Source organism: Sinocyclocheilus anshuiensis, unplaced genomic scaffold (assembly GCF_001515605.1).
Source record: "Sinocyclocheilus anshuiensis isolate Anshui unplaced genomic scaffold, SAMN03320099.WGS_v1.1 scaffold598, whole genome shotgun sequence".
Taxonomy (NCBI): Eukaryota; Metazoa; Chordata; class Actinopteri; order Cypriniformes; family Cyprinidae; genus Sinocyclocheilus; species Sinocyclocheilus anshuiensis.
Window position 1 is genome coordinate 183,878 of NW_015547660.1, and position 15,266 is coordinate 199,143.

The 15,266-nt window shown below is 41.5% G+C and overlaps 1 protein-coding gene across 1 annotated transcript in view; it reads left to right on the forward strand.

Moving 5' to 3' along the window:
* The window catches only part of LOC107702229 (otoferlin-like), a 42,381-nt gene that overhangs the window by 6,324 nt on the left and 20,791 nt on the right, over positions 1–15,266 (forward strand). Inside the window, exons 10-18 of the mRNA XM_016504476.1 lie at positions 622–808; positions 1,760–1,983; positions 2,476–2,584; positions 3,601–3,781; positions 3,876–3,996; positions 13,480–13,580; positions 13,886–13,976; positions 14,084–14,200; positions 14,308–14,460. Of these exons, the coding sequence (XP_016359962.1) occupies positions 622–808; positions 1,760–1,983; positions 2,476–2,584; positions 3,601–3,781; positions 3,876–3,996; positions 13,480–13,580; positions 13,886–13,976; positions 14,084–14,200; positions 14,308–14,460 (1,284 nt within the window). The remainder of the gene's footprint in view (positions 1–621; positions 809–1,759; positions 1,984–2,475; positions 2,585–3,600; positions 3,782–3,875; positions 3,997–13,479; positions 13,581–13,885; positions 13,977–14,083; positions 14,201–14,307; positions 14,461–15,266) is intronic.

Consider the following 15,266-nt stretch of genomic DNA (forward strand, 5'->3'; position numbering starts at 1 on the left):
AACGGCTGGACTTAAAAATCATAATTTGTGTTCTACTGAAGAAACAAAGTCATCTACATCTTGGATGCCCTGGGGTTAAGCAGATAAACATCACATTTTCATTTTTGGGTGAACTATCCCTTTAAATATTTAACTACAGCCTGTATCTTACCTTTTGACTAAAAAAAAGCACTCTAAAGTTCAACTAATTGCATTTAATATAAATTTAAAATGATTACACTTTTTCATATAATTGTAAATAACAATTATATTGTCCGAAAACATTACATTCAGTTCACACCTTAAGTATATTCTTTTAATGTATATGATTTCCTTATTAAGAGGTCCTTTTAAAAGTATGCTAAAGTGTGCTTCTGTTGACTAAAAAAAAGCACTCTAAAGTTCAACTAATTGCATTAAATATAAATTTAAAATTATTACACTTTTTCATATAATTGTAAATAACAATTATATTGTCCGAAAACATTACATTCAGTTCACACCTTAAGTATATTCTTTTAATGTATATGATTTCCTTATTAAGAGGTCCTTTTAAAAGTATGCTAAAGTGTGCTTCTGTTTCAGAAGGGGAGGCATCAATATTTTTGATCCACTGATCTATTTCATCTGTCCACAATGCAGGGTAAAACTTCAATTCAGAAGAGCAGCTATGAGCCGATTTGGAATGAGCAGATCGTTTTCACAGAGCAGTTTCCACCACTGTGCCGGAGAATGAAAGTCCAGATCCGTGATTCGGATAAAGTGAACGATGTGGCCATCGGAACGCACTTCATTGACCTGCGGAAGATTGCTAATGATGGAGACAAAGGTAACAGGGCTTCCTGAACACCTTGGCAAAGTCTGCAAAAGTACTATACTACCATGCAGAAGTTGGGAATAATTATGATTTATTTTTTATGTTTCTTATGCTCAGCCAGGCATTTATTTGATAACAATACAGTAAAACAGTAATTGTGTTAAATATTATTACAATTTAAAATAATTGTTTTTTTATTTGCAGTGTCACATAATCCTTCAGAAATCATTCTAATATGCTGATTTGATTTGCTGCTCAATAAAAATTTCTGATTATTATCAATGCTGAAAACAGTTGTGCTGCCGAATAGATAAGATACTTTGATGAATAGAATCAGCATTTTTACTGTCACTTTTGATTAATTTAATGTGTCCTTGCAAAATAAAAGTCTTTTTTTTTTTTTTGCTTACCCTAAACTTTTAAATGGTGAATCACAGTTTCTACAAAAATATTGGGCAGCACAACTGTTTTCAACATTGATAATAATAATACATGTGTTTTGAGCAGTAAATCAGTATATTAGAATGATTTCTGAAGATCATGTGACACTGAAGACTGGAGTAATGATGCTGAAAATACAGCTGCGCATCACAGAAATAAATTACAGTTTACAATATATTCACATAGAAAAGTTATTTTCAATTTTAATAATATTTCGCAATATTGCTGTTTTGCTGTATTTAAGATCAAATAAATGCAAACTTCCTTCAAAAACACACACACACAAAAATAATTTCTTATTCCAAATGTTTGACCAGTAGTGTATTTACTTTGTTTCTTGTTGTTTATTACATTTTGCTTTGAATACTCAATCACACAAAGCCGTCACTACATTGCTGTTCAAGATCATTATAGAAACATTTGTAAAAATCCTTATCCGGTAATTACGAACAACTATAAAAGTCATGGAATGATATTGATCAAAAGGTCAAAGATTAAAAATGATCCTGTTTCTATTGACAGGCTTTCTTCCAACTCTTGGGCCGGCTTGGTCCAACATGTACGGCTCCACACGCAGCTACACACTCATGGACGAGTACCAGGACCTGAATGAAGGACTAGGGGAAGGGGTGTCTTTCAGGGCCCGGCTGCTGATCAGTCTGGCCGTGGAGATACTGGACACCTCCTCTCCTGAAGTAATGAGCTCCACTGAGGTGCAAGTGGAGGGGATACCCAACATCTCAGATGTAAGCGATCCATAGACGGGGGGGTTCGACAGGCCAATTACAGTGAATAATTAATTGTCTTTATTTATCTCCCTACATTATTCATTTAGCAACAATACTCATAGTAGTTCTTTGTCTGCAAGACAATCATCTACACAGTCAGAGCCTAAATTAGGCTTCATTACTTGCTGTTAAAAATTAATCAGTTTGAGAAAACAGAACTGTTTTGAATTGTTTATGAGCACAGTGACATCATTTTTGTCTAATCTTAGGAAAACCCTCATACACTGAAAAAAAAAATGGTGCAAAAACAAATCTCAATCAGAAATTGCTAGTAAATGTCACGATTAATTACAAAGAAATGGCAAGTAGTGCATTGGATTAACATGAAATTTTAAAGTAGATAGACTGAAGTGATATTTTCTTGTAAAACGTACTCTGAAAACCTTTTTATTTACAACAAAGTGTATTCACAAAACATTATTTAATCAATTGTTTGTTGCTTATATCTAGAATGCCACGGGAAAAATTGAAGAGTTCTTTCTCTTTGGATGTTTCCTTGAAGCCACTATGATTGACAGGAAGATTGGAGACAAACCCATCAACTTTGAGGTTACAATAGGTAAAATCTATGGTAGTTATCAGTCTTTAAATTGAGAATGCTACCATTCTCACCATTCAGAATGCTACTGAATTCTTTCAAACTTTCAAATAGATTTATATTACTGCTGTGAGTGTACTTTTTAATAATACATTTTCATTTTTTAGTATGAATGACACCAGTTCGATATATACACAATGTATATGGGCAAATTCCTGAAACGCTACAGTAGATGATATTACTAAACAGTGTTTCAAATGCCATTTCACCAATTCAGCCTTCTTATGTTATTCAATATGAATTCAAACTCATTCAAATGCAAACCCCTCTAACTTTTACATGAAAGTACCATTAACTGGCTTTAAAGGAATAGTTGACCCAAAAATAAAAATAAATGCTGAAAATGTGCTCACCCTCAGTCCATCCAAGATATACTGTAGATGAGTTTGGTTGTTTCATGGAAACAGATTTGGCGAAATGTAGCATCACATTACTTGATCACCAATGGATCATTTGCAGTGAATGGGTGCCGTCAGAATGAGAGTCTAAACAGCTGATAAAAACATCACAATTATACACACCGCTCCAGTCCATCAATTAATGGCTTGTGAAGCCAAAAGCTGCATGTTTGTAAGAAACAAATCTGCTTTTAACTTCAAACCGTTGCTTCTGGCTAAAATACCATAATCCATAATAACTCTTCCTCCAGTGAAAAAGTGGTCTGGTCTGAATCAGGAGAGAAATATGCGCAGATCATGCACCATTTACAGTCCAAGACAGCTCTAAACAAATATGTGTGTGGATTTTGATGTGAGAGGCAACAGGAGATGTACATTTTCACTGGAGGAAGTGCCAATATGGATTTTGGCTTGAAAGACTGAAATAGTATTTTCTTGTAAAACATACTCCAATAATCTTTATTTTATCTTACAAATTCAAAACATCATATTTTACAGTGCACAGAAATGATACACTTCACTTCTATGAAAGTAATTCCTACTTAAAGATACCTCATTAAACTATCCTCTCAAATCAAGGAAACTACGGCAGTGAAGTCGATACCCCAACCAAGCCAAAAACAAAGAAGAAGAAGGGTGGCGATGGAGATGATGAGGAGTCTGAGCTCATTTACGGCTCCAGTGACGAGGAGGTGGATGATGGTGGAGATATGACATCAGTTTCCACCTCTCCTCCAATGAAGCCAGTCATCACTGACAGGTTCAGTTACTCAACATGACCCAAAACCCATTTATTTATTTTATTTTGCATTTTGGTGCAAAATCATCTGAAATGTCTGTTTAATTTTCTGCAGAAACTATTTCCACCTGCCGTACTTTGAGAGGAAGCCCTGCATCTATATCAAGAGCTGGTGGCAGGACCAAAGGAGACGACTTTATAATGCTAACATCATGGACAGAATTGCAGATAAATTGGTAATAAATCAATGAATATAGATTATATTAGTTAGTTTCTGAAATACTGAAAAACTGAAAAATCCTAAAAGTGACTATTTTGGATGCTTTCTTTTCACTAGTCAGAAAGAAGTCAAATTATGGAAGGAAATTAGCCCAAAACCTCAAAATTGACCAGTGCATGAAAAAACAAGGGTTTTGTCTATAGTGTCTCACCTTAAATCCCATTTTTCATCATAGTTTCCATTCAGTGATCGATAACAATCCTGGTTCCAGTTAACCCTCTGGGGTCTGAGGGGGTTTGGGGGCACTGAATAAGTTTTGACATGCCCTGACATTTGTGGGGGGGCGGGGGTTTCAGTATCTTAAAAACATATTAATGGCTAAAGTCTGATAACACTGTATTCAGCACAAACTGGGCTACAATAATATGTACATTCAGTTCACACCTTAAGTATATTCTTTTAATGTATATGATTTCCTTATTAAGAGGTCCTTTTAAAAGTATGCTAAAGTGTGCTTCTGTTTCAGAAGGGGAGGCATCAATATTTTTGATCCACTGATCTATTTCATCTGTCCACAATGCAGGGTAAAACTTCAATTCAGAAGAGCAGCTATGAGCCGATTTGGAATGAGCAGATCGTTTTCACAGAGCAGTTTCCACCACTGTGCCGGAGAATGAAAGTCCAGATCCGTGATTCGGATAAAGTGAACGATGTGGCCATCGGAACGCACTTCATTGACCTGCGGAAGATTGCTAATGATGGAGACAAAGGTAACAGGGCTTCCTGAACACCTTGGCAAAGTCTGCAAAAGTACTATACTACCATGCAGAAGTTGGGAATAATTATGATTTATTTTTTATGTTTCTTATGCTCAGCCAGGCATTTATTTGATAACAATACAGTAAAACAGTAATTGTGTTAAATATTATTACAATTTAAAATAATTGTTTTTTATTTGCAGTGTCACATAATCCTTCAGAAATCATTCTAATATGCTGATTTGATTTGCTGCTCAATAAAAATTTCTGATTATTATCAATGCTGAAAACAGTTGTGCTGCCGAATAGATAAGATACTTTGATGAATAGAATCAGCATTTTTACTGTCACTTTTGATTAATTTAATGTGTCCTTGCAAAATAAAAGATTTAAAATTTTTTTTTTTTGCTTACCCTAAACTTTTAAATGGTGAATCACAGTTTCTACAAAAATATTGGGCAGCACAACTGTTTTCAACATTGATAATAATAATACATGTGTTTTGAGCAGTAAATCAGTATATTAGAATGATTTCTGAAGATCATGTGACACTGAAGACTGGAGTAATGATGCTGAAAATACAGCTGCGCATCACAGAAATAAATTACAGTTTACAATATATTCACATAGAAAAGTTATTTTCAATTTTAATAATATTTCGCAATATTGCTGTTTTGCTGTATTTAAGATCAAATAAATGCAAACTTCCTTCAAAAACACACACACACAAAAATAATTTCTTATTCCAAATGTTTGACCAGTAGTGTATTTACTTTGTTTCTTGTTGTTTATTACATTTTGCTTTGAATACTCAATCACACAAAGCCGTCACTACATTGCTGTTCAAGATCATTATAGAAACATTTGTAAAAATCCTTATCCGGTAATTACGAACAACTATAAAAGTCATGGAATGATATTGATCAAAAGGTCAAAGATTAAAAATGATCCTGTTTCTATTGACAGGCTTTCTTCCAACTCTTGGGCCGGCTTGGTCCAACATGTACGGCTCCACACGCAGCTACACACTCATGGACGAGTACCAGGACCTGAATGAAGGACTAGGGGAAGGGGTGTCTTTCAGGGCCCGGCTGCTGATCAGTCTGGCCGTGGAGATACTGGACACCTCCTCTCCTGAAGTAATGAGCTCCACTGAGGTGCAAGTGGAGGGGATACCCAACATCTCAGATGTAAGCGATCCATAGACGGGGGGGTTCGACAGGCCAATTACAGTGAATAATTAATTGTCTTTATTTATCTCCCTACATTATTCATTTAGCAACAATACTCATAGTAGTTCTTTGTCTGCAAGACAATCATCTACACAGTCAGAGCCTAAATTAGGCTTCATTACTTGCTGTTAAAAATTAATCAGTTTGAGAAAACAGAACTGTTTTGAATTGTTTATGAGCACAGTGACATCATTTTTGTCTAATCTTAGGAAAACCCTCATACACTGAAAAAAAAAATGGTGCAAAAACAAATCTCAATCAGAAATTGCTAGTAAATGTCACGATTAATTACAAAGAAATGGCAAGTAGTGCATTGGATTAACATGAAATTTTAAAGTAGATAGACTGAAGTGATATTTTCTTGTAAAACGTACTCTGAAAACCTTTTTATTTACAACAAAGTGTATTCACAAAACATTATTTAATCAATTGTTTGTTGCTTATATCTAGAATGCCACGGGAAAAATTGAAGAGTTCTTTCTCTTTGGATGTTTCCTTGAAGCCACTATGATTGACAGGAAGATTGGAGACAAACCCATCAACTTTGAGGTTACAATAGGTAAAATCTATGGTAGTTATCAGTCTTTAAATTGAGAATGCTACAATTCTCACCATTCAGAATGCTACTGAATTCTTTCAAACTTTCAAATAGATTTATATTACTGCTGTGAGTGTACTTTTTAATAATACATTTTCATTTTTTAGTATGAATGACACCAGTTCGATATATACACAATGTATATGGGCAAATTCCTGAAACGCTACAGTAGATGATATTACTAAACAGTGTTTCAAATGCCATTTCACCAATTCAGCCTTCTTATGTTATTCAATATGAATTCAAACTCATTCAAATGCAAACCCCTCTAACTTTTACATGAAAGGACCATTAACTGGCTTTAAAGGAATAGTTGACCCAAAAATAAAAATAAATGCTGAAAATGTGCTCACCCTCAGTCCATCCAAGATATACTGTAGATGAGTTTGGTTGTTTCATGGAAACAGATTTGGCGAAATGTAGCATCACATTACTTGATCACCAATGGATCATTTGCAGTGAATGGGTGCCGTCAGAATGAGAGTCCAAACAGCTGATAAAAGCATCACAATAATCCAAAAATTATACACACCACTCCAGTCCATCAATTAATGGCTTGTGAAGACAAAAGCTGCATGTTTGTAAGAAACAAATCTGCTTTTAACTTCAAACCGTTGCTTCTGGCTAAAATACCATAATCCATAATAACTCTTCCTCCAGTGAAAAAGTGGTCTGGTCTGAATCAGGAGAGAAATATGCGCAGATCATGCACCATTTACAGTCCAAGACAGCTCTAAACAAATATGTGTGTGGATTTTGATGTGAGAGGCAACAGGAGATGTACATTTTCACTGGAGGAAGTGCCAATATGGATTTTGGCTTGAAAGACTGAAATAGTATTTTCTTGTAAAACATACTCCAATAATCTTTATTTTATCTTACAAATTCAAAACATTATATTTTACAGTGCACAGAAATGATGCACTTCACTTCTATGAAAGTAATTCCTACTTAAAGATACCTCATTAAACTATCCTCTCAAATCAAGGAAACTACGGCAGTGAAGTCGATACCCCAACCAAGCCAAAAACAAAGAAGAGGAAGGGTGGCGATGACGAGGAGTCTGAGCTCATTCACGGCTCTAGTGACGAGGAGGTGGATGATGGTGGAGATATGACCTCAGTTTCCAGCACTCCTCCAATGAAGCCAGTCATCACTGACAGGTTGAGTTACTCAACATGTACTGACCTAAAACTCATTTATTTATGTTATTTTGCATTTTGGTGCAAATTCATGTATCATATCCGGTTTATTTGTCTGCAGAAACTATTTCCACCTCCCGTACTTTGAGAGGAAGCCCTGCATCTATATCAAGAGCTGGTGGCAGGACCAAAGGAGACGACTTTATAATGCTAACATCATGGACAGAATTGCAGATAAATTGGTAATAAATCAATGAATATAGATTATATTAGTTAGTTTCTGAAATACTGAAAAACTGAAAAATCCTAAAAGTGACTATTTTGGATGCTTTCTTTTCACTAGTCAGAAAGAAGTCAAATTATGGAAGGAAATTAGCCCAAAACCTCAAAATTGACCAGTGCATGAAAAAACAAGGGTTTTGTCTATAGTGTCTCACCTTAAATCCCATTTTTCATCATAGTTTCCATTCAGTGATCGATAACAATCCTGGTTCCAGTTAACCCTCTGGGGTCTGAGGGGGTTTGGGGGCACTGAATAAGTTTTGACATGCCCTGACATTTGTGGGGGGGCGGGGGTTTCAGTATCTTAAAAACATATTAATGGCTAAAGTCTGATAACACTGTATTCAGCACAAACTGGGCTAACGCCAATGAAAATTGGCTAGTGGATTTTGCATGGTGAGCCACTCCCCGTGCCTATGGGTATATAAGGCGACAGCGCGCATCCACTCATCAGGTTTTACGCTGAGGAGCCGAGAACGTGTCCCGGCAACAGCGAATAGTTCAAGGTTGTGGCATGGGGACATAACGTCTCCGTTCCCTCCATCAGGGAACGAGGGTTACGTACATAACCGAGACATTCCCTATCTGTCTGTCACTACGAGTTATGTCGAACGACATATGGGGGCCATGGAAAACGCCACAACCTGAACACCGTCACAACGCTGTGGCGCTGCAATTGTTGACAAAACAATTGCAAAATTGTCGCTACGGAGACCACATCCTACCCGTAGGGAGGTGACATGTGGAGATACTGATATGGACTGACCCAGGGGGCAGTACTACATATGGAATGGGTCTCTGAGGCAGGTCCTACCTTAGAATAGGAATGGAACAACTGCCAGAAGAGACTGACAGAGCAGGTCTGTCGAGGGAAGACACGGGTTTACCGAGAGGGAAACCTTACCGTGGAAGACTACACATACGGGATTAACCGTAGGGAATCAAGCCATTTGGACACCTAGCTGACCGGGACTCCGGGCATGCTAACACCAGTACTGGGCCTGGCGTCAGACTGCTCCGCCAAGTCTGACTGCCGAGGGTGCTGGAGGATGCTCGACCAGGGTTCGCCAACCGGGGAACTCTGCTGGGAGAAGAAAGACGCTCGCATCCCCATGTAAGGAGGAACGGCGCAGCAAGCGTGACACCGAGCCAGTTCTTCCCGCCAATTACCTGTTACCCAACACATGGGAAGAAACCGGCTCTATGTGAAGGTTGTAAAACCTCGCAAAGGTGTTAAGTGTCACCCAGCCCGCAGCTCGACAGATGTCTGCCAGAGAGCAGACAGCACCCAAGAGGAGGCAACACTCCGAGTGGAGTGGGCTCTCACCCCTAGGATGCACGGCTTGCCTTGGGATTGGTACGCCAAAGCGATGGCATCCACTTTCCAGTGGGCCAACCTCTGCTTGGAGACAACCTTCCCTTTCTGCTGGCCTCCAAAGCAGACAAGGAGCTGCTCAGAGCTTCTGAAACTCTGGGTGCGGTCCACATATATGCATAATGCTCTTACGGGACACAGCAATGCCAAGGCTGGATCTGCCTCCTCTGGGGGCAGCGCTTGCAGGTTCACCCCCTGATCTCGGAAGGGAGTGGTGGGAACCTTGGGCACATATCCAGGCCGGGGTCTCAGGATAACGTGAGAGTAGGCCGGCCCGAACACAAGGCACTCTTCACTTACCAAAAATGCTTGGAGGTCCCCGACCCTCTTGATGGAAGTGAGTGCAACCAGGAGCGCTGTCTTAAGAGACAGGAACTTTAGCTCAACTGAAGCGGCTCAAAGGGACCCCTCTGAAGTCCAGCCAGGACAATAGAGAGATCCCAGGAGGATATCAAGAGTGTCCTAGAAGGATTCAACCTTCTGGCACCCCTCAAGAACCTAACGATCAGGTCATGCTTTCCCAGGGACCGGCCGTCCACTGCATTGTAATGTGCTGCGATAGCAGCGACATACACTTTCAAGGTGGAGGGTGAAAGCCTATGCTCCAACCTTTCTTGAAGGAAAGAAAGCACGACTCTAATCGAGCATCTCCGGGGGTCTTCTCGGTGAGAAGAACACCAAATCGTGAACAGACTCCACTTCAAAGCATAGGCAGGCCTCGTAAAGGGAGCTCTAGCCTGACTGATAGTGTCTACCACCGCTGGCGGTAGGTCACTAGGTCTGCCGCGTCCCGTCCAGAAGCCACGCATGGAGGTTCCAGAGAACTGGACGCAGGTGCCATATGGTGCCCAGCAATTTGAGCCACGTCTGACTCCAGAGGAGGAGATGGCGGGCGAGTTGAGACATTCGACGTGATCGTAGACCGCCCTGACGGTTGATGTGCGAAACAGCCGCATTGTTGTCCGTTCGGCTGTGTTTTGCAGGCACAGGTGCACCGCAATCGCTCTCTCCACCTGGGGAATGTTGACGCACCCCCTAGCCGCCCCGCCATTGAGGGTAGTGAGGACGGAGGAAGGAGACGAGCGGCTTCTGGCCATAAAAGGGGCCGTCTACGACTACATCACTTCCTCATGTGAGCCACGCTCCACACTGAGAAACCAATAATCCAGCCGCGAGCGCTCAGGGCTGGGCGGTGTATTCACCTCCAGCCTGATGTTCACAGCTGCCTGGGCAAGCATGGCTGTCAACTCTGGGTCCGATTCGGCAGTAGCGACAACACCCGAGGGGGGCAGCCCCGCTGAATCTTCATCATCAGAGGTCAACAGCCCATCCCCCGATGCTGCAATCAACATCTGATCCCCAGGCGGCACACCGAATGACATGCTGGGACCACCATAAGACAGCCCAGCAGAATCACTCATCAGCCGCACAGGACAAGCGCTGCGGAAGGGGTGAGAGGTCCGTGGGGCATGGCCTGGCGGATAAGCTCTCACTGTCACCCTCAAATCTCCCAGAGCACTAACCGGTGGTCCTCTGCTCGTGGCAGAGAAACCGGGACGGGTAGGGACAGAGGGGTCTGTTCCTTTCACTTTAAGAGCAGAGAGACGCGATCGCAGCATTGCCATGGTCACGCACTCGCAGTGTGGGCATGAACCATCCACGAACGCGTCTTCAGCGTGCTGAATGCCCAGACACGGAAGACAACGCTCGTGACTGTTGTCAGAGGACAGGAAACGACCGCATCCAGAAGGACACGGACGAAACAGCATCTTTAAAAAGACGTGAATCGTCCGTGATTTGCTCTTTTAGGAAGTCTGCTCTTTTAGTTGAAATGCCCAGGGGAATTGCTGAAAGGGACACCGCTGTTCACGCTGTACCGCCAACCAGAATAGCTTCCCGACACACAGCAGATGAATGGCTTTGTGGAGTATAACAGCTTTTCATTCAACCACCCGGCTCCGAAGCAAAAATCTAATGAGTGGATGCGCGCTGTCGCCTTATATACCCGTAGGCACGGGGAGTGGCTCAGCATGCAAAATCCACTAGCCAATTTTCATTGGTGTTTTCTCTTAAACTCAGAGATGATTGGCCTCCCAAGTGAGACCCCATATGTCGTTCGACATAACTCGTAGTGACCGACAGATAAGGAACCATGGTTCCCTGAGGGAATGAGACACTGCGTTGAAATGCTTTGGGAACGCCTTCAGTGTGACCACGCTCTGAATCACGTGTGTAATCAGTCCAATGGATGGGAGTGACGTCACGGATGGGTGATGTAGAGACCAGGAAGCTTATAAGCACATGCGGTGGATTCAGCAGCAGCTTTGGGTAGAATGAGGGAAGCGCTCGCAGGGATGCCGGAAGTATGGCAATGAGACACAGCGTCTCATTCCCTCGGGGAACCATGGTTACATGCATAACCTAGAGACGTTCCCCTTCAGAAACTCAAGCTGCGTCGAAACGCTTTGGGAACGAATATGCCCACGCCGGCAGACTTGCAAGTCCCTGCCTAGTGTGGAAGAGCACAGCTAAGGTGAGAGAAAGGAGCCAGGAGTGGCACAAAATGCAGGTATAGAACCTGACAAGTAAACGGAGTGGACATCCCGCAGCATCCTGAAGGCCAACTTCTGGACGAGTGAGCCTTGACCCCCAAGGGAGAGGGGAGATCAGGCCTCGACAGGATGTCTGCTCCCTGATTGAGATGCCCAGGGATGTACACTGATCTCAGCAAGAGGAGTCTCCCTTGGGCCCACACAAGGATCTGGTACGCCAGCCTGTAAAGGGGTAGCAAACGTAGACCTCCCTGGTGGTTGATGTAAGAGACCACCGCTGTGTTGTCAGTGCGCACCAACACATGGTGGCCTCTTAGGTCCGGGAGGAAGTGTTTCAACGCTAAAAAAATAGCCAGGATCTCCAGGCAGTTGATGTGCCATGTGACATGGCGACCACTCCACAGACCAGGCCACTCATGATTGCTCCCCAACCAGTGAGGGACGCATCCGTCGTTAGCGTTACGTGATGACAAAGAGCTCCCACTCCGGGAGGAAGTGTTTCAACGCTAAAAACATAGCCAGCATCTCCAGGCAGTTGATGTGCCATGTGACATGGCGACCACTCCACAGACCAGGCCACTCATGATTGCTCCCCAACCAGTGAGGGACGCATCCGTCGTTAGCGTTACGTGATGACAAAGAGCTCCCAGCACCGGGCCCTGAGACTAGAAACCAAGGTTTCCTCCACATGTATAAGGCACGTAGGCATTGCTGCGTGACCTTGATCATGCGAAGTGGGTTGCCCCTTGGGGAAAACCCCTAGGTCTTGAGCCACCACTGTAGGGGTCTCATGTACAGCCGGCCAAAAGGTATCACGTTGGGCGCAGCTGCCATCAGACCCAGCAGTTTTTGAAACTGCTTGACAGTGAGTGACCGGCCTTCTCTCACTTTCTTCGGCCTTCTTCAGCGCATCTTTTTCCAGAAATGAACAGTAGCCGAGATGAACTTGAAGAAAAGTCTTGCTGCTTTGTTTGCTGTGATGTGGGCATTTACATGCCGCGCGTCTCACGTGGACTAGTGTAATATCAAAAGCGAAAGTAGCTCATGGGCGTGATCAAATTAACTATAATGAAGTCAGACGGGAAAGACTGGACATCATGTTGGTTTCATATGGATTACTTTACCAGAGAATATTTGTTTTCGATAAGAGTTACTGCTTTTAAAAGTAGACATGTCAAGCTTTCTCTAGATATATCTCGCATGTCTTTGTGTCGAGTATTCTCCGAGTTTCAGTTAATTTTAGTGACGCGTTTCTAAATGAAGATCACGGAGACCAATGCGGCAGATGGCGCACCCTGTTTGTTTTCTTTATTTTACAAAAGCACAAAGTTTTGTTGTTATTATGTGTGTATACAAATGAAAGTAGATCCTTTAGAGATTCAATTGATATTTTGCTCTTATCTCTACGATCAAAAATGACGTAGTAATTTAAGTGCCTTTAGGGGTTTTAAGAAAAAATGCCACAAAACTCGCCGGCGCGTTTGTCGACCCCAGAGGGTTAATCTGTGAAAATACATCAATACATTGACATTGCAACCTGTATTCTCTATCATTTTATAGGAAGAAGGGTTGAATGATGTGCAGGAGATCATTAAAACAGAGAAAGCCTATCCTGAGCGCAGACTCAGAGGAGTCCTGGAGGAACTCAGCAGTGGCTGCAGGTTTGTATACATGTATATTTCTGCAAATCTTGAGACCGTTATGAGTGGTTCTCTGGAAACAGTGCTATTTGTGCTCCATTTGGAGGTTCAGTAAGCATTTTTCAAATAACCACTTGACTGGTAGTGTATGTGGTAGTTAGTAAAGCATGATTTCTTGATAATTCATAAGTAACATTTTAAATAAAGTGAAAACAAAAAAAAATCCTGAAAATTTGTTTCCTGAGAGCGACTTTTTATATTTTCACAAATCTTCATTCAACCATCTATGACAGAGGAAAGATAAAATAACAGTGAATCTCTTTCAGTACCTTTGTAACTTTGGCAAACAATGATCAGAATCAGGCTGGGAAGACTAAACTGGACCGGGAGAGACTGAAATTATGCATGCAGGAATTGGTAAAAGCAGCTGTTACTAATGCATATTAATAGTAACTAATGTTAAAATCTGATTCTGGTGGCCTATTTTTATGTCTGTTGTAAAGCTTGTTGTAATTTTTTTTCAGGAAAACATGGGCCAGCAAGCAAAGAATATGCGATCCCAAGTAAAGAAAAGCAATGTGAAAGACAAAATAAAACTGGCACAAAACTTCCTCCACAAGCTGAGATTCTTGTCTGATGAGGTAGTGCACAAAAGCTGATAAAAAAATATGCTAGGTTATGAGGCCATATAGATGAGTTAATATCACTGTAAAAATATTCATGTAAATCCTTTTGTTTTTCATCATAGCCTCAGCATAGTGTTCCAGATATTTACATATGGATGATAAGCAACAACAAACGCATTGCATATGCCCGTGTTCCCTCCAAAGACATCCTCTTTTCTTCTGTGGACGAAGAAACCGGAAAGGACTGTGGGAAAGTCCAGACCATCTTTTTCAAGGTTAGGATGAATGCACTCAAATTCATAAAATGTCTTAAAAACATTTTATGTCAGAATGCTTATCCTGAAAGGGGCCAAATGTATTGTATTATGAAAACAACTCAAAACTTTTTATCTAAGCTTCCAAAAGAGCTTGTGATGAATGTATCAGTGTGGGTTGATTCAAGTTTATTTGCAAAAGGATCCCTGATCATTTCAGTCTGTTCTGAACAGTTTTTGCAGTACATTTTAGCACAAATTGCTTTATGAATCTGTCACAATGTGATGATAGAAGCTGTTATTAAAGGATGGTTTAATGTATATATTGTGAAGTAATGTAGATAATGTATAAAAGCTTGACAGCTTTTAGATCTTGTTCATCCGATTTTGTCAAGACAAACTCAACGGAGCTACCCCCTCAGCCCCGAAATTCAGCTTCTGGCGGCGCTCCATTTTTATGCAGTGGGGAGTTTTCTAAAGGGTTGGGGATGGATATGGGCTGAGTAAGACCTCGGTGTGGCGATGTGTTCACTCAGTCACAAACATCCTGCTCCATCACGCCACTGATTATATCCGGATGCTTTCCACCAGGCACAAAGTGATGGAGGCGCATCTAGGCTTCCATGCCATTGCCAGTATTCCGCAAGTAACAGGCCTTGTGGACGGGACACTTATCCCCATCACCAACCCATCAGCACTCGACCAGGCCTTCATTTGTCGTTTTTTGTTGCAAAAACTGCGCTGCTCTTTTTTTTGGAGACAGCGACTACCCTCTAAGAACCTATCTTTTAGATCCAGTCACCAACCCCACCATGCAGGCTGAGCAC